The following is a 20631-nucleotide window of genomic DNA, read 5'->3' as shown; positions in this document are numbered from 1 at the left end:
CATGATCATCATCTTCTTTGCAGATATCATAGAACATAGAACATTACAGCGCAGTACAGGCCCTTCGGCCCTCGATGTTGCGCCGACCTCTGAAACCACTCTCAAGCCCATCTACACGATTCCCTTATCGTCCATATGTCTATCCAATGACCATTTGAATGCCCTTAGTGTTGGCGAGTCCACTACTGTTGCAGGCAGGGCATTCCACGCCCTTACTACTCTCTGAGTAAAGAACCTACCTTCTTAACAACCACGGGGCAGCACGGTAGCATTGTGGATGGCGCAATTGCTTCACAGCTCCAGGGTCCCAGGTTCGATTCCGGCTTGGGTCACTGTCTGTGCGGAGTCTGCACATCCTCCCCGTGTGTGCGTGGGTTTCCTCCGGATGCTCCTATATCTATCTCCCCTCAATTTAAAGTTATGTCCCCTCGTGCTAGACATCACCATCCGAGGAAAAAGGCTCTCACTGTCCACCCTATCTAATCCTCTGATCATCTTGTATGCCGCAATCAAATCTCCTCTTAAACTTCTTCTCTCTAATGAAAACAGCCTCAAGTCCCTCAGCCTTCCCTCATAAGATCTTCCCTCCATACCAGGCAACATTCTGGTAAATCTCCTCTGCACCCTTTCCAATGCTTCCACATCCTTCCTATAATGCGGCGACCAGAATTGCACGCAATACTCCAAATGCGGTCGCACCAGAGTTTTGTACAGCTGCAACATGACCTCATGGCTCCGAAACTCAATCCCTCTACCAATAAAAGCTAACAGACCGTACACCTTCTTAACAACCACGGGGCAGCACGGTAGCATTGTGGATGGCGCAATTGCTTCACAGCTCCAGGGTCCCAGGTTCGATTCCGGCTTGGGTCACTGTCTGTGCGGAGTCTGCACATCCTCCCCGTGTGTGCGTGGGTTTCCTCCGGATGCTCCGGTTTCCTCCCACAGTCCAAAGATGTGCAGGTTAGGTGGATTGGCCATGATAAATTGCCCTTAGTGTCCAAAATTGCCCTTAGTGTTGGGTGGGATTATTGGGTTATGGGGATAGGGTGGAGGTGTTGACCTTGGGTAGCGTGCTCTTTCCAAGAGCCAGTGCAGACTCGATGGGCCGAATGACCTCCTTCTGCACTGTAAATTCTATGAAAACCCTCTCAACCTGGGTGGCAACTTTCAGGGATCTATGTACATGGACACCGAGATCTCTCTGCTCATCCACACTGCCAAGAATATTACCATTAGCCCTGTACTCAATTGAGCAGAAACTTAACTGGACCATCCATCTAAATACTGGCGAGTAACTCGCCTTCGGACTCCCTGAAGCAATTTCACCATCTACAAGGCACAAAGAATGTGATGGAATACTGTCCACTTGCCTGGATGATCGTAGCTCCAACAACACTCAAAAAGCCTGACAACATCCCAGCCAAAGCTTGATTGGCAGTCCATCCACCCCGTCAAACATTCATTCCCAACTCTCAGTGGCAGCAGTGTTTACCATCTGCAAAATACACTGCAGCAACTCACCAAAGTTTCGTTGTCAGCACCTTCCAAACCCATGGCCTCTACCACTAGAAGAGGACGTGCATCGGCAGCTCCGAGTCCCGCAAGCAGCACAAGACCCACCTGAGGGCTCTCAGGGGCGCAAATGGTTCAAAGGTATTTTTTTGTAAAATCTTTTTATTGGCTTTTCTCATATTTATAAACAGTTGTTACTTATACACATTACATTTTACAGAGAGGTTTGTTTTGTCCTTCATTTGGCTAACTGTACGTACATTTTGCTGCCCTCTGGATCGGTCTGTGATATTCCCCCCCCCCCCCCTTCTGCGCGCTCTCACTCTCTCGCACTCTCTCTTGCAGTCTCTTTCTCTCACTCTTTCTTGCCCTCTCTCGCCCTCAGCCTCACACGCTTTCGCTCTCACTTACACTCGCTCTTTCTCTCTCTCTCTCGATCTCTCCCATTCTCTTGCCCACTCTCTTTCTCTCACTCTGCCTTGCTCTCTCTCGCTCTCAGTCTCACATGCTCTCGCTCTCACTTACACTCGCTCCCTCCCTCCCCCTCTCCGTATCCAGGATTTTTCAATCGGACGGCCTGGGAGTCTGTAAGTCAAATAGCTGCCACTCGAGTTCAGAGGTGAAATCTAGCACATGGATTGCTCACCTAGCACCTGGACACCCTGTCCCTGTAGCTATCATCCCCTGGCCTGTTGCCAAATAACGCTAGCACAAGGTCTCATGTCCCTTATCAATCCGTACTTTTAATTCAACGAGGACAGTCCAAAACATAATAACTACCTTATCAAACCTTGCAGTCGCAACAAAAGGATTTAAAATGTTCCAATAATAGGATCACATTTACTTTTTAAAATCTTCTCCGTCTTTGATGAGCTTTCTTCATATTTCATCAAGGAGACTTCAGGGGCGAAATTCTCCCCCAACGGCGCGATGTCCGCCGACTGGCAAGTCCCGCCAAGAAATTGCCTGTCCCGCCGGCGTAAATTAAAGTAGGCATTTACCGGCGGGACAAGGAGCCCGCCCACGCCGCCTTGTCCTGCCGGTAAATACCTACTTTAATTTACGCCGGCGGGATAGGCAATTTCTTGGCGGGACTTCGGCCCATCCAGGCCGGAGAATTGAGTGGGGGGTGCGCGCCAACCGGCGCGGCCCGATTCCCGCCCCCGCCCAATCTCCGGTACCGGAGACTTCGGCGGGGGCGGGATTCACGGCGGCCAACGGCCATTCTCCGACCCGGCGGGGGGGGGGGGTCGGAGAATGACGCCCCAGATCTGGAAAAATCATAACAATTTGAGTTCTAACGTTTTTTCCAACCCTTCGACTCTGTCAGCTGACGAGAGTCTAGAACTGCTCGGGTCCTGTGATTCCCAGGACTGGATGTGTGGGCATTGGAAGAATTCCAATTTCAGTGCCTTCAAAAAAAGAAGAATCCTGATGTGAATTGTGTAGTGTTCAGGCGTTGCTAATAACTAGGTGAAGAAAGGCAACCAATCAAATATGAAATTTGTTTCAGCAGCCATCTAGGCAACTCTCAGACTAAGAAATCTACAACTGGAAACTGGGATGGTAACGCGACCATAGCCTTGCAGAAAGGGTAGATCCTAAATTTGAGACTTTATGATTACAACCCAGTTTTGAGCGATCGAGCAAGTATTTCAATTCGCTCATCCGGGTCCTCCAGGAAATTAGAGTGGCCACTCTCAACCAATTCCCAAGGCATGTGGTGTAGAGAATGTACCTGTCACAAGTAGGCTTACATTAACACTGCAATGACCTTACCGTGAAAAGCCACACTCCGGCACCTGTTCGGGTACACAGACGGGGAATTCAGAATGTCCAATTCACTTTACAAGCGCATCTTTCGGGACTTGTGGGAGGAAACCGGAGCACCCGGGGGAAACCCACGCAGACACGAGGTGAACGCGTAGACTCCGCACAGACAGTGACACGAGCGGGAATCGAACCCGGGACCCTGGTGCTGTGAAGTGACAGTGCTAACCACTGTACTACCGTGCCACCAGGCAATGCATTTGCATCTTGATGGAGTTGGAAAGCATACTGTTTAGTAGGGTGGTGGGTTTGAGGCATCCCTTTGGGTCAGACTATTTGCTGCTGCCTGTATACTTTGAATTTTGTGCTTATCAAAAATATTTTTCTTCCCCCTCTTTCATTTCCAGTTTCTCTTGTCCCGTTTGGTTATGTTGTGTGCGAGGATGTATAAGTTAGATCAGTAGGCAGCAGTGTTCTGAATTTCCCCATTGCCCTTCTGATAATGTACTGTACTATAAAGCTATAAACTGGGAGAAAGAATGTCTGTCATAACCCCCGCGGGGAAACCATTATCGATCTTCCCCATGGGGTTCGTGTAGTACCAGCTTCACAGGTCGGGAGTGGAGGGCACCCAGCTGGGGATCATTATGACCGAACATAAAAGCCGGCCCAAGCAGGGACCGGGGCGTTTGTTGTCCCAACAAGGACTGAGATTTTGGATATTTACTGCCGTGGGCAGATTACTGTAAATAGTTTAAATAAACCTTTGCTTCTTACGGCTGGCTTCCTTGATCATTAAACTGCACATAATCAATTTTATCAGGTTGTTAGGATCCCGGACGAGAGCCTGACAGTTTGCAATTTGTACTACTGTGACAAAAGGATATGAAGTCATAACTCTGACCAATAGGTATCTTTTATATTAAAACAAACTTTAATTGAAACACCGAATCAATCATAGTAGCAACAAAGTAACAGCTTTGCAGTTAACAGTTCAACGCTTTTCAAGAAAAGGAAAAACTTTAAACTTACTTCCTACACCTGCAACTATATATTCCAATTAAGCAAACCAACAGAGTTCAAAGATCACTTAGAAATAAAGTTAACAATCAGGTTTATTTGTGTTTCGCTGTGCAAAGAGTTCGGAGAGAACCGTTCAGGAGCCAGCTGAAGACTTTTCTTGTCAGACTAAAATCTCCTGGCAAACTACAACTGCAGACAGACCTGGCTCCTCCCCTTAATTATATAATCTGTAGTCAAAGCTAAAGGTATTCTTCTGTCTCCTCCCAAAGGATGCCCCATGACCTTTTTAGCCAGGCCTAAGCACCATCCCTCGTAAATTATCTACACCCTAGGGATCCTCCAGAATCAAAACAATGTTCTATTAGCCACCTATCTGTAAACATGTAAATGGATAAAATCAATGATTACATCACTTTTATGACCCCTTAATCACAGCTTTCGCAGACATACTATCTGCATGTATCTTAAACCAGACTTTTTACTAACATTATTGCAACAAATATAATATATAGCAATTTATTGCATTCATCACAAGATGTTGCCCAACCTATTGAGTGGTTCCAGCGCCTGCTGTTCTTGTTTCAAATTTTCTGCAATTCCAAACATTTTGGACCCAAGAATATAAGTCATGTTAAAACTGTTTTTGTATACATATTGTACTGCATCTCATTCCTTGGAATATTCAAACACACTTCACAACGAGTGAACTCCTTTTGACATACAGCCAATATTATAATATAAACAGCAAAGTCTAAATTCAAAGGATTCCAAAGTATCCTAATGCAATAATAACAATCTTTATTCATGTCACAAGGAGGCTTACATTAACACTTCAATGAAGTTGCAACAAGAGAGCTTCCGCCATTTGCTATTGTTAATGGCACAGATGAAGGCAATTACAAAGTGTTTTAGCTATTTTGTACTTTCCCAATCTCAAGAACAGAGAAAAACATGCCAGCATCGCGTAAATCTGTAGCGTAGTAAACTTGAGAAAATCTTGTATATGTCAGTGCAACTTCATCGGCAATTAATAAGGTCGTAAATCGGTGTACTCGCTTAGGCTTTGAATTTTGCCATTGAAGGCGCATTGCCTGCAGATAACATTTGCCATTCAGGGGAGCAAAACATGTTTTTTTTTGTTTGTCACATACTTCTTACAAATCCTTAGCACTTTTATACCTATCGATCACTCGACTGCCAAACCAGAAAAGAACAGCAAATAGCGGTTGCTATGTCTACAGCAGAAATGCCAGTGTCTCTCAGTCTCCTTGTGTGCAAATGTGACAAATGGTACTTGGTACAGTGCTGGACACAGACACAATGAATCTGTCCGAAACGGCGACAATAGTCCGTCCTTTCGCACAACTGAGTGAAATAAACAAGTAGTAAAATGCTTTATTGATTCATGGTATTTGGATTTGTCTTGTTATTTGTTCCGTTGGTTTAGTTCCTCACTCATGTAACACCAATCAATTTGAATTTATGAAATATTGAACAGTTCTTATTCGGCTGTTAATTGGACGCACTGGAAATTATTTGAACTGTATAAAAAATGCAATAAAAATGAACCCAATCATAGTTCAACACGTAATCACATCTCACGGATCACGTGCCAGCTGAACCTTGTATTTGTTTGATGAAGTCTTAATCACCCTCAATTGCGTTGTCCCTCAGCTCTTAACCTCTGTCAGTTAATGTGACGATCAGCCCACTATGTTGGAGAGAGTGGAGAGATATTGGTGTGAAATCACTCATCGCTCCTTGTCCCTTTAAAAGTGATCCAGACAAGGGAATAAAAGTAATAAAAGTTTACGTTTATAAGCTTGCCCATGTATAAATCAAAGCATTTGAGGCAGCAAATATTTTCTCCACCCAAAAAGGTTTGCAGTACATTCGGATCAGGTTATAATAAGAATAATTTTTATTAGTGTCACAAGCTGTAATGAAATTACTGTGAAAAGCCCCTAGTCGCTACATTCCGGCGCCTGTTCAGGTACACGGAGGGAGAATTCAGAATGTCCAATTCACCTAACAAGCACGTCTTTCGGGACTTGAGGGAGGAAACTGGAACACCCGGAGGAAACCCACGCAGACACGGGGAGAATGTGCAGACTCCGCACAGACAGTGACCCAAGCCGGGAATCGAATCCGGGTCCCTGGCACTGTGAAACAACAGTGCTAACCACTGTGTTCCGTGCTGCCCATGCACCATATAGAAGATGCACAGACTCATCAATACTGGGGTGGGGGTGGTGGGGAAGAGATGGAATTTCGTTTGGAGCAACGTGGAGCTAGCTATCTTCTTAAACAGTTGTTGGCTGAACTCTCTTTGTTTTGCAGTCAATCAGCTTAATAGAGCGTGGGAATCCATCTCGAAGTTTAGAACAAGTTTGCCGCTGGGCTCACACTCAACAACGCTCCGATCCAGGCCACACGGAGCATCATGACCATGCCATATTCCTTACCAGGCAAGATTTTGGTCCTGCAGGTATGCAAGGTACTGTATTGTTCTCGATCAGATATGTGCAGGTACTGCAGTGTGTGCAGTCTGAATTCTCCGGCTGTAAAGGTAACTTCTTCAGAATACAATTAGAGATTCAAATTTAATTCAAATAAAAGCCTGTATCAGTGACATTAAAAAAAATCTAATATGCAGAGATGCTGATGTTTCTTTAACTTTATGAGCTATTTTTGAACTACCCAGTTATGACGCTTACAGATACTGTAGTTTCTCCTTCCCAAAGGCTCCTTTGTGTTTCACAGCATGCTTTTCCTCAAAGTCCTTTGCATTGCCAGTCTGGTGTTTTACCCTTTTATATACATCTATTACTGTGAGTAAAAATTTCCGAGCGGCATTCTCCCTGAGTAAATGACAGCTGTCAGAAATGCCCGGGTTTGCTTGTCTTCAACGAGGTTATTGCCTGAACATTGTCTGTCTGCCTGTCTGTCTGTGTGTCCCTCCACCCCAGCTATCCTGTGCAACAGATTGAAGAACCTGTTGAGTTCCCGTTCCGTTTAGTGTTTAGTTTCTCACATTTGTCTAGTCAACTCCTAATGAATATGGTGGCTCCGTGTTGTATTTTATTGGATATGCAAACTGTTGCGTAACTGTCCAAGCTCCGAACCTTTCGTGTAAAGAACCGTTGTATTCAACCAGCTGTGGTTTTATGTTCCAATTGGAGACGTTTGAAGTTGTACATTTGCTTCATGTTTATCATTGCTTATAGCTTTCACTAATTCAACAATGTATTTCTTTGCTTATATTGTTCATATGTTATTGCTAAACAGCCTATTATTCATGTTGCAGACTAAAGTAATGTTTGTAATAATAAAGATAATCTTTATTGTCACAAGTAGGCTTACATTAACACTGCAATGAAGTTAACTGTGAAAAGCCCCTAGTCGCCACACTCCAGCGCCTGTTCGGGTACACCAAGGGAGAATTCAGAGGGCGCGATTCTCCGATTTGGAGACTAAGTGCCGACGCCGGAGTGAAAACCGGAGAGTTTTACTCCGGCGTCGGAGGCCGTTCCCAGACCTCGATTCTCACTCCCCCGGGGGGCTAGGAGCGGTGCTGCGTCATTTACGCACGCCAGGTCTTGGCACCGCGTAAAAGCGGCGCCGCGTAAATGACAGGGTCGGTGCCGCGTAAATTACGTCAACCGCGCATGCGCGGGATAACCAGTGCCAACCCACGCATGCGTGGTTGACGTCCTCCCCGCGGCCGCCCCGCAAGATGATGGCGGATCTATCTTGCGGGGCAGCGGAGGAAAGGAGGTCCTCCTTCAGAGAGGCCGGCCCACCGATCGGTGGTCACCGATCGCGGGCCAGACCCCTTTTGAGCACCCCTCCAGTGCAGGAACCCCCCTCGCCCCCCCCACAGGCCACCCCCCCACCCCCCAGCGTTCCCGCGGTGTTCGCGCCGGCCGCGACCAGGTGTGGATGGCGCCGGCGTGAAGCCGTCGTTTTGGGCAGGCCGCTCGGCCCATCCAGGCCAGAGAATATCGGGAGAGCGGAGAATCGCCATTTTGGGGGTCCTGGCCGATTCTCTGGCCTGCGCCGCGCAGACCTCGACGGGGCCGTTCCCGCCGCTGGAGTGAATCGCAGAAGGGCGTCGGACCGGCGTCACAGGTAAAAATGGCGTAACAGGCGATTCTCTGAAACGGCGCGGGAGCAGAGAATCGTGCCCAGAATGTCCAACTCACCTAACAGCACGTCTTTCGGGACTTGTGGGAGGAAACCGGAGCACCCGGAGGAAACCCACGCAGACATGGGGAGAGCGTGCAGACTCCGCACAGACAGTGACCCAGCCGGGAATCGAACTTGGGACCCTGGAGCTGTGAAGCAACAGTGCTAACCACTGTGCTACCTAGCCGCCTGGTAATTAAGCTGTATAGTGCCACATATAATTAAGAGCCATTGGACCATTTTTCTGTCACTGTTTAAATATAATCCTTTTTATTCCCGAGCCCATCATTGCTAGGTAGGGTTGACAGGATATGGTGAAATATCCTGATCTGTCTGTGGAACGAAGACGTGCATTCAAGCAACAATCAAAATCATTTTCAGAATGGTAGCTATTGAGGGGTGCTCTATTCATTATGATCAGATGAAATGAAGATTTCTTTGAGCAGAGGCTGCAGCCATCTTTACTAACAATCCTTCCTGCATGCCTAATTTCCTGAAAAGTTATATTTGCATGAGCTGCACAAAATTAAATAAACTGAGATACACATCTTAATAAAACACTTTCTCGCCTTCACTGTGCATAGCTGGATAACTGCACACTACTTGATCGAGGAATGTTTGTAAAATGTGGTTTGTTGCTTTTACTTTTACAAGTTAAACGTCTGTGCCCAACTGCAATATGTCTCCGTATCGCTGCTAGCATAGGTTGTGCCTATGCTGTTGCGGGTTATCCCTGCATGAGAGTGTATCTGCAGTGAAATGTGTGCGTTAGATCGGCCTGAGGAGGAGTTTGCCTGCAGAGATTGTTGTGACTGTCAAAGGGTGAATTTTGCTCGAATTCTGCTGCTCATTGCTACCATACTGAAAGTTGAGCTCAGTGGGCTGGACAGCAGGTTTGTGATTCAGAACGAGGCCAGCATCACTGGTTCAATTCCCCTACCGGCAGGGTTTGTTCATGAACCTTCTCAACCTTGCCCCTCGCCTGAGGTGTGGTGCTCCTTGGGTTAAACCACCACCAGTCAGCTCTCCCCCCACAAAGAGGAAAGCAGCCTATGGTCATCTGGGACAATGCCGACTTTACCTTACTGAAAGTGGGGGCGGCGGGGTGGCACAGTGGTTAGCACTGCTGCCTCCCAGGTCCAGGGTCACGGGTTCAATTCCAGCCTCGGGTGACTGTGTGGAGTTTGCACGTTCTCCCTGTGTCTGCGTGGGTTTCCTCCGGGTGCTCCGGTTTCCTCCCACAATCCAAAGATGCGCATGTTAGGTGGATTGGCCGTGCTAAATTGCCCCTTGGTGTCCAAAAGGTTAGGTGGGGTCACGGGGATAGGGTGGAAGGGTGGGCCTAAGTAGGGTGCTCTTTCCAAGGGCCGGGGCAGACTCGATGGGCCCAATGGCTCCTTCTGCATTGTAAACTCTATAATATCTATGAAAGTTGAACATAATGCAATGATACTGGGAGAGCAAAGTGATCCTTCGTAAATTTCACATTACGTACATTACCCTGTGTACAGCACATTAATGTTGTGGTAGAAAGTATTAATCACACTGCCATGATTTTTGAAGCAGGTTTTAATAATTTTGGAACCTTACCAAAAATTAGCAAAATATTTTGAATGCAATTTTTTTTAAAGTTCCTCAAATATGTTTGCATTTTAATACTAATAAAGAAAGGATGAGTATTTTTACAGAAGAAGGGTCGCACGGACTCGAAATGTGACCTCTGTTTCTCTCTCCACAGATGCTGCCAGACCTGCTGAGCTTTTTTTACAACAATTTCCTGTTGTGATTTTGGATGGTTATTACTAGCCTTGTCCATTTCTGAATACAGTCTTCATTATGATTGAGGCCCTGAACATTTCTAATGCAGGTCAAAGCTCCACAGGCGGTAAATTGGGGAGTCCCCAAAAAGGACACTGGGGCCGTGATACATGATTAACACGTGCTTGTACAGTGAATCCAGGCAGCGCACCAACCTGTTTGAATAATTACTGTGTGCAGTCAGCTCTAGCTGCTGTTCATTGGCTACACACATCAGCATGTGGACCCAGCATTGTAACTTGCGACTGTTAAAGATAACTTGCATCCCTTAAATGAGATGTGCATAGTGACTGTCTTTGCAGGAAGTAAATCTGACCTGGGAAACAATGTAGAATGGCACGTACGGGAGAGAGTGGGTCTTTCGGGTACAGCACAAGAGGAATTGGTGGCAGAACTGGAGTGTGATCTCTCGTATCCACAGAGGGCCACAGAGACTCCAGGCACGTGTTCAAAAGGCAATGGTAGCTGATAATCAGGGGGGTTAAGGCCAATTGTTAGTCTCCAAGTACCTGGATGCAATGCCACAAGAGGTTCAGTGACCTTACACAAGTGGTCAAGGTCAGTGAATGCACCTTCAAATGCCAGTCATTTGGCACCACTAGCCAAACACACTACTCGATGAACCGTATATCTGTCACTCACCTGTCAACGATCTCTATCAGTCAAGGCTCATACCTAATATTCACCACATGCTCACACTCAGCACTGCCACAAGTCTCTCACATCGCACAACTTGAACACACAACCAGCTGTTTGACCAATGCAGCTACATAAACCTAACTAATTGTGCAATGCTCACTAATGCCCTCTTTTACAGGGCAATGTGGCACACAGCCAAAAACAGGAGGATGTAACCCAAGAGTGGTGGGCACACTTGCTCTGATCAACAGACAGAGCTTGCACCTGCTTGTTTCTTAGCATTGTCCAATTTTCCCTGCATTCTTTGCGGGTGTCCATTTTGTAATCGGGACGTGGCCATCCCAGATGGCTACACAGCCTTACCCTGTGCCATTTGCATTTTGAATATCCAAGGAGCGCAACTTGGCCAGGCGGTGGAGGAACACTCAAGAAGACTGCGAATGTGAAGAGACGTGACCATCACTTGGTTTCACACCCCCAGCCACCAGCTCTAATACTGAAACTGCGCGTATCCTGGAGAGTTGGTCAGGGATGTGATCGGCATTGTTGAGTGGGCTGCCAGGGCAGGGCAAGATTGCACACAAGTCCTGCTGCAAAGGTCTCCGACGAGGACCTGGATGGAGACGCTTGCAAAAGAACGCCAATGGGTATGTACAATAAAATGCTTGGAGCTTTGGGACGTCTGCTAGAAAGCTTGAGGTCAATGTCAGGGAACGTTAAGGAGTCCAGAACCAACTTGGCACTGGGCTGAGCACAGTGTCTGGACTGCATCTGTTCCATCACGGGATAGCGAGCCAACTCCGCTTGCACACATTTGGGTCTGACCATAATGCAGGTTCTGTTGGCTGATGATGCAGCTTCCGTTGCGGCACACATAGTAACCACCCAACCTCCGAATGCAGCAGTGAAAGCTCAGACTGCTGCCATCATGAGTGTGGATTACAGTGTGTAAAAGAGGCTTTCAAGGTCTCCCAGCAGTCTAGCAATCTGTCCTCCCGCAGTTTACTTGGGTAGGGTTGTACTGAGGCAGCAACCCTGGTTAATCGGCTCTCCTCCCTCTCGAGACATGATCCAGCTTCTCAACCTCTGCCACTCTCCAGCAGACAACCCTTGTTCCGCCTTCCATCATCCTCTGGTTCGCTGTGGTGGCGCTAATGCAATTAGCGCAGCATTCCCCCATTGAGTGGAGGCCTCAAGACTGCTGCCAAGAAGCTGGTGATTGATTCGAATTATTCGCTGCCTGGGGTCACCCATCAGCTGGACATTGAGGAAGTGAAATCCCTTTTGGTTCCAGTAGAGGGCAAAGTCAGCAAGGGCTGCCTGCAAATCAATGTGCTTGTAGTTATGGTACCCTGCACCTTGGAGAAGGTGCAATTCTAACGGAACCTTATATTCGCTCTACCTGGTAAGAAAGAATTAAGTGTAGTTAATTCTCATTGAGTTGAGAACTACCTTGACTGATTTGCAACAGTGGACAGCGGACTGAAGCATTGCAAATATCTCCAACCTGGAAGGAGCCAGGCCCTACTTCAGAGCCTCCCTGGCAATGCAGTCCTTGCCCTGCTTGGAGGTTGCAATTTGTCATGATATTCAAACACACACATCATGATGGACACACTAACAGGCAAATCAGAGTACACAACACCACAACCAATCACAGACAAGAACACCAACCACATAAAAAGCACGAGCACGACACCTGGTGGTCAGTAGGTCTGGGGAGAAGGGAACAAGAAAGAGCTGTTGAAACACCACAAGCAGGGAGCCCCCCACGTGCAGAGTGCAAAGACCAAACTGTAAATAGTGAGTTTAAATAAAGAAGCGTTGTACCATATGCAACTGTGTTGGCTCATCTGTGTGTCAGAACACCCAACACCACATGGTACAGGAGTGGATCGATACCTGCCTACTAACCTGCCATTCTGGACATGGACCACACCGGCAAACCGCAGCCGATGCAAGTCACGGGGAACCTAGGCACCAACTGGAAGCTCTACAGGCAGCGATTTGACCTGTACATCCGTGCCACCGAAAAACAGAATGTCTCGGATGATTCGAAGATTGCAATGCTCCTCTTCTACGCAGGCCCGCACCCAACCGATGTCTTTAACTCACTGGTGTTCGAAGAAGGCGAAAACCAGGCCAAATATGACACGGTCATCCTCAAACTGGACCAGCACTTTCAAGTTGAAGTAAACGAAAGTTTTGAAAGATACATCTTTCAGCAACGCCTGCAAGGTAAGGAGGAGCTTTTTCAACCCTTTTTGACGCACCTCCGGATTCTAGCGCAGTCCTGCGGTTACGGCACCACTACAGAGTCCATGATCAGGGACCAGATTGTTTTTGGCGTTGCCTCTAGTGGCCTACGCCAGCAGCTTCTTAAAATGAAAAGCCTCACCTTAGCGTCTGCTGTGGAAGCCTGTGTCCTCCATGAAAATGCTACCTGCCGTTTTGCCCGATTTCAGGCGTCCGAGTTGGCACGGAGGGGGTCCCCAGCCGTCGAATCGGCAAGCCAGGCCGCCCACGACGTCGAACGCATCCAGGCCGTCGATTTCTTCCCGCCCCACGGCCCGGACGACAGCGGCCGCTTCCCGCGCTTTTCGCGGCCTCCCGCGCAGGTGCGCGCCAAAAATAACGGCCACAACGAGGGACGCACTGCGCAGGCGCGCCCACCGCAAGATCGCACTGCGCATGCGCAGTGGCGCAACGAACGCCGTGACGTCATGACGTGCGGCAATTGTGGAGGTCTACACTTAAAAGGGCAATGTCCTGCAAAAAACCGACAGTGCAACAGATGTGCCATGATGGGCCACTACGCAGCCCGCTGTCGTGCGGCTCAACCCATGGATCCGGCGCATCCTCGACAACCTCGCACACGAGTCAGGACCGTCCAGCCCACGCATCAAGACTTCCAGTTAAGTGATGCAGATGACCAGGATGCCTTCCGAGTTGCCGTCATTGATGTCAACAAGGTCAATGCCATCAATCCAGACGATGAGTGGTGTGCCACCCTGACGGTCAACCGATCGCGCGTCGCCTTCCGTCTGGACACCGGCGCATCCGCCAACCTGATTGCTTACTCTGCAGTCCAGGCCATGAAGGTCAAACCACCCATCACACCATCCCGGCTTAAGATGGTTGACTATAACGGGAACGTTATCCCGTCCATAGGATCTTGCCAGCTACAGGTGACTCACAAGAGGTACACGGCCACACTCCCCTTCGAAGTTGTGGGCTCATCAAAGGACTCGTTACTGGGCGCACAAGCGTGTAAGGTCCTTCACCTGGTACAGCGCATTATGTCTCTCTCTCCAGATGAGATATCCGACTTCCCGGATGCTGAGTTCCACGCGAATCTCCATTCCCTCCTCGCTCACAACCAGGAGGTTTTTGAAGGCATGGGGACATTGCCACACACGTACAAGATTCGACTCAGACCGGACGCCATCCCTGTCGTTCACGCACCTCGCAGGGTTCCTGCGCCTTTCAAAGACCGCCTCAAGGCACAACTGCAGATTCTTCAGGACCAAGGGGTCCTATCCAAGGTCACGGAGCCCACGCCATGGGTCAGCTCCATGGTCTGTGTAAAGAAGCCCTCTGGCGAGCTCCGTATATGTATAGATCCAAAAGATCTGAACAACAACATCATGCGGGAACACTATCCCATCCCGAAACGAGAAGACCTCACCAGCGAGATGGCGCGAGCCAACATATTCACTAAATTGGATGCGTCCAAAGGATTCTGGCAGATCCAACTGGACCCGGCCAGCCGAAGACTATGCACATTCAACACCCCTTTTGGCAGATTCTGCTACAACCGGATGCCATTAGGCATCATTTCGGCATCTGAAGTATTCCACCGCATTATGGAGCAGATGATGGAAGGCATCGAAGGGGTACGTGTATATGTGGACGATATCATCATTTGGTCCACCACTCCGCAGGAACACATGCATCGTCTTCGACGTGTCTTTACCCGCATACGGCAAAATGGCCTGCGTCTCAACCGTGCGAAGTGTGCTTTCGGCCAGACGGAGCTGAAATTCCTCGGGGACCACATCTCAAGGTCCGGGGTCCGTCCCGATGCAGACAAGGTTAGCACCATCACAGCCATGCCACGACCGGCTGACAAGAAGGCTGTCTTAAGATTCCTGGGCATGGTCAACTTCCTTGGGAAGTTCATTCCCAACCTGGCTTCTCATACAACAAACATGCGCCATCTCGTAAAAAAATCGACGGAATTCAACTGGCACCAATCGCATCAGCGGGAATGGGAGGAGCTCAAGCACAAACTGGTCACGGCACCAGTGCTGGCCTTCTTTGACACGACTCGCCCTACAAAGATCTCAACAGACGCCAGCCAATCTGGTATTGGAGCGGTACTCCTGCAAAAAGACAGCACGTCATCATGGGCCCCGGTTGCGTATGCCTCACGAGCCATGACCCCTACCGAACAGCGCTACGCGCAAATCGAAAAAGAATGCCTGGGCTTGTTAACTGGACTGGACAAGTTCCACGACTATGTGTATGGCCTGCCACGATTCACGGTCGAAACTGACCACCGCCCCCTGGTCAACATCATTAACAAAGACCTGAACGACATGACTCCTCGCCTCCAGCGCATCTTACTTAAACTCAGGAGGTACGATTTTGAACTGATCTACACTCCGGGGAAGGAACTCATCGTGGCGGACACTCTTTCCCGAGCAGTGAGCACACCACCAGATGCAGAGGGGTTCGTGCGTCAAATTGAGGCACACGTGACTCTGACAGCAGCAAATCTGCCAGCTGATGATCCTAGTCTGGCCCACATACGCGCAGAAACGGCGACTGACCCTCTGCTGCAGCGAGTGATGCGCCACATGACGGAAGGGTGGCTAAAAGGGCAGTGCCCCCAGTTTTATAATGTGCGAGATGATCTCACCAATATAGACGGGGTCCTTATGAAATCGCATAGGATCGTTATTCCACACAGTGTGCGCCAGATGATTCTTCGTCAACTACACGAAGGCCACTTGGGCGTCGAAAAATGCAGACGAAGGGCCCGGGAGGCGGTATATTGGCCGGGTATTAATGAAGACATAGCCAACATGGTGCTCAACTGCACAACCTGTCAGAGGTTTCAGCCGGCGCAACCTCCGGAAACACTTCTACCACACGAGATGGTGACGTCCCCCTGGGCGAAGGTGGGTGTTGACCTATTTCACGCGCTCGGCAGAGATTACATTGTTATTATAGACTACTTCTCAAACTACCCGGAAGTCATGCCTCTCCATGATCTGACGTCGTCCGCAGTCATTGGGGCCTGCAAGGAAACGTTTGCTCGCCATGGCATTCCAAGGACTGTCATGTCAGACAATGGACCTTGTTTTGCCAGCCGTGAATGGTCGTCCTTTGCCGCAGCATATGGTTTCACTCATGTGACATCCAGCCCTCTGCATCCACAATCGAACGGGAAGGCTGAAAAGGGTGTCCACATCGCAAAGCGGCTCCTGTGCAAGGCGGCTGATGCCGGATCGGACTTTAACCTTGCCTTGCTGGCCTATCGATCGGCCCCGTTATCCACGGGCCTCTCGCCAGCGCAGCTACTAATGGGTCGCTCCCTCAGGACGACGGTACCTTCCGTCCTGGCACCGACAACAGACCATGAGGCGGTTCTTCGGAACATGCAACTGCAGCGTGATCGCCAGAAAGGTCGGTACGACACACGAGCGACGGACCTGCCCCCCCTGTCCTCCGGAGACAAAGTACGCGTCCATCAACCGTATGGTGGCTGGTCAGCACCGGCCGAAGTCCTCCGACAAGTGGCTCCCCGCTCGTTCCTGGTTCGCATGCCGGATGGTTCCGTGCGTCGCCGCAATCGGCGCGCCCTTCGCCGACTTCCACGCTCACAGCCACACAGCACGCCAGATCCTCAACAGGCTTCCGAGGATGACTTTGTGGAGCTGCCGCACATCACGCCCTTTCCATCGCCACCCATGGCCATGCCTGCACAGCAGCCGGTGGTTCTTGATCCACCCTTGAGGCGGTCAACCCGAATTCGTCGCAAACCCATTAGACTGGACTTATAATACAGTTCATATGTTTAATAAGTTGGACAATTTTACATGATAACCTGTTGTTGTTTATCGTTCCAGATGTCGTCTGACTGGACAACTGTTCAAGTTTTTTTTTCTTCTTCTCTCGTTCGTATTTCTGTTATGTTATGGTACAACTGGATTCATGTGACGCACTCGACATCGCCCCATGTACATAGTTCCGTCATAGACACATGCTGCACACGGCACGCACACACTCTTAGATGCACTCACGTCACGATCATATTTAATACCACGTAGGCACATATCTTTGTAAAAAGGGGGGATGTCATGATATTCAAACACACACATCATGATGGACACACTAACAGGCAAATCAGAGTACACAACACCACAACCAATCACAGACAAGAACACCAACCACATAAAAAGCACGAGCACGACACCTGGTGGTCAGTAGGTCTGGGGAGAAGGGAACAAGAAAGAGCTGTTGAAACACCACAAGCAGGGAGCCCCCCACGTGCAGAGTGCAAAGACCAAACTGTAAATAGTGAGTTTAAATAAAGAAGCGTTGTACCATATGCAACTGTGTTGGCTCATCTGTGTGTCAGAACACCCAACACCACACAATTGTGTCCAGTAGCTTGCCTCTCAGCTGAATGCTATCGACCACACACCATACAAACCTGTCCTCTTATTTGAAGACAGATTATTTAAATAGTATTGGAGCTCATGTATCATAACTTCAGTATTTTTACTTCTTGTTAAAACTATATTGTCAGGTTTTCCACTCATTCCAAAATCTCAGTCTATGATTAGGACTGGTGGCATGGAATAGACCTTCTTCTGTCACTGGGACCTGAGCTGAAATCCTATTTACTGCCTTATCAAGCTAAAAATGGAAGGAATTTCAAACGCTATGAGACATGACTAAGGGACATTCTTCTTTCAAGGTTGAGCTGAGGTAGGCTTTTGGTGCAGAGTAGTGGGAATTTTACTCTGTACGAGAATGGGTCTTGCTAACACTGGAAGTATTTTTCCCCTCACTGGACTGTCTGTATAAGGTTGCAAGTCACGCAGCCCTAACATTGATGAGCACAAAAATAATAAACACGGCGTTCGTGTGAATTCAGCAGTCACAGGAGAGAAAAAAAAATCATAATGTGAACTGGGCCGATTCAACCCAGTTTGAATTGAAAATTGGCAGAGACATCATTTTCCAATTGCGACCTATTCTGTTCTGAGCACAGGGGACGGTTTCGGATAACTAATAGTTTTGATACTTTTCCAGTTGGATCCCTGGTTCCAAATCTGTTGCTAATGGGCTAACTCCAAATTTTTTTTCAAGTATAAAGAAGTCTTATAATAATAATCTTTATTGTCACTAGTAGGCTTACATTAACACTGCAATGAAGTTACTGTGAAAGTCCCTTAGTCGCCACACTCTGGCGCCTGTTCAGGTACACTGAGGGCGAATTCAATGTCCAATTCACCTAACAGCGAGTCTTTCGGGACTTGTGGGAGGAAACCGGAGCACCTGGAGGAAACCCACGCAGAGACGTGCAGACTCCGCACAGACAGTGACCCAGGCCGTGAATCGAACCTGGAACCCTGGCGCTGTGAAGCAACAGTGCTAACACTGTGCTACTGTGCTACCCTTACTGATCAAATTAATAAAGAGCCTGTACCATTTAAATATCATGACAATCTAAAATTTTAAGTAACAATATTACACTGTAAATGCTTAAATGTTTAGAGATGTTTGTAAGAAAATAGCAGGTCAATGCCCCCATTAAAAGTGAAGAGAGGAAATCATTGGGCATTAAGCATTTCTGTGGTGACTTAACTCGTTAATGTCGTGTCTTTTTTTCCCCATTTGATATTCGTGCAGTCAATACTGGTACAGATACAGGGGCTTTTACAAAAATGGAAGCAGTTAGTCCCTGTTACAGTAGATTGAACGCTTCATAACCTTGATGCTGGTATTGACAACATCATGAAATCCGGTGCTCAGCTGTGATTTTAGCGATGATTTTATATATATATATATATTTAACCTCGACGAGCTTCTTATCCCTCAAATGAAAGTTATTTGAATGTTTTGTGGAATTACCCAAAAGCTTTCTATAGGTATGTCAGGAATAAGCGAATGACTAGGGAAAGAGTAGGACCAGTCAAGGACAGGGATGGGAAGTTGTGTGTAGAGTCTGAAGAGATAGGCGAGATACTGTAGAAGCCAAGTATTTCAAATACAACTAGTATAGGTAAAAGATAGCTGTTTAAGCATAAATGTTGAGCCCCAGTTTTTAATACCCATTTATACAGCATAATTCACTTTTACTGAAGTCCATTGTTCTGGCAAATGCATATTTTCAAGAAACAGTGTGACATTAAAAAAAGCACAGTTGCAAGATAATTTGACACTGTCTTGTGCTAATTGTCAAGGACAGGGACTGGATACACAGCACCATTGTTCACAATGCAGATAACAGCTAGGTCAGAAAAGCTGATGTTGCACATTGAAGATGGACGGCTTGCCATCAAATCAAATGTGTTTGAGTCTAACCCAAACCAATTAGGATTATATTGGGGTGTAATTAGATGACTTAAGACAGATATGAAAGTGTATAACTAAAAAGTTTGCCCCCGCCATTTTAGTTTTGTTTTTAAGTTTTGTCTTTCTGTTAGTTTAGTCAGTTTTTGCCTTTGATTCTAGTCTCCATTTTAGAGATGTCTTTTGGGGGTTGTCAGTTTAACAGTCTGTGTCAGTGATGTTAGTCCACTTTTGACTTTGAGTTTGAGTTTAGCTGAAGATTAGCTTTCTCTCTCTCTTCATGTTTCATTGCCAGACTTTGACCTTTAAAAAGTTACTTTCGAGCTGTCTGCCTAAGCAAAGAAAGATAATGTCTGTAATTCTCTGAAAGCTTCGAATTGTCTACGAATTGCCTTTTAAATGACTTTCAAATTGTAATCAAGCGACTACAAATAAAACAATTCTTTTTGGCACCTGAGGAGTTTATACTGCAAATTTCTGCTGAGTTCCAGTATTCGCAAAGTGCTACTGATAACCGAATAGCAGAGATGATATAAATTCCTTCAACTTTACACAGTCGAATAATACAAGGAATCGAATAACAACTTAACACAGTCTACAGATATTACAAATCTTATAACTTGTCGTATTGCGCCAGGACTTGATTCATCAACTAAGTTTCCCCCAAACTTGGCGTAGTTCGACAGGTTAAGATCCTTATAAATTTAAGATTCCTTCATTTACTAAATGAATATTTTTCGTCAGTATTCACTCAGGAAAAAGATAATGTTGTGGAGGAGAATGCTGAGCCCCAGGCTAATAGAATAGATGGCATTGAGGTACGTAGGGAAGAGGTGTTGGCAATTCTGGACAGGCTGAAAATAGATAAGTCCCCGAGACCTGATGGGATTTATCCTAGGATTCTCTGGGAGGCCAGGGAAGAGATTGCTGGACCTTTGGCTTTGATTTTTATGTCATCATTGGCTACAGGAATAGTGCCAGAGGACTGGAGGACAGCAAATGTGGTCCCTTTGTTCAAAAAGGGGAGCAGAGTCAACCCCGGCAACTATAGACCGGTGAGCCTCACGTCTGTAGTGGGTAAAGTCT

General features: G+C 47.5%; 1 protein-coding gene across 1 annotated transcript in view; it reads left to right on the top strand.

The window, feature by feature from the left end:
* The window catches only part of LOC140403638 (A disintegrin and metalloproteinase with thrombospondin motifs 14-like), a 206239-nt gene that overhangs the window by 112450 nt on the left and 73158 nt on the right, over positions 1-20631 (top strand). Inside the window, 1 exon segment of the mRNA XM_072491785.1 lies at positions 6649-6805. Within this exon segment, the coding sequence (XP_072347886.1) occupies positions 6649-6805 (157 nt within the window).

This window comes from Scyliorhinus torazame, chromosome 28 (assembly GCF_047496885.1).
Source record: "Scyliorhinus torazame isolate Kashiwa2021f chromosome 28, sScyTor2.1, whole genome shotgun sequence".
In the NCBI taxonomy this organism is placed as follows: domain Eukaryota; kingdom Metazoa; phylum Chordata; class Chondrichthyes; order Carcharhiniformes; family Scyliorhinidae; genus Scyliorhinus; species Scyliorhinus torazame.
This window is presented reverse-complemented; position numbering and strand designations above follow the sequence as displayed.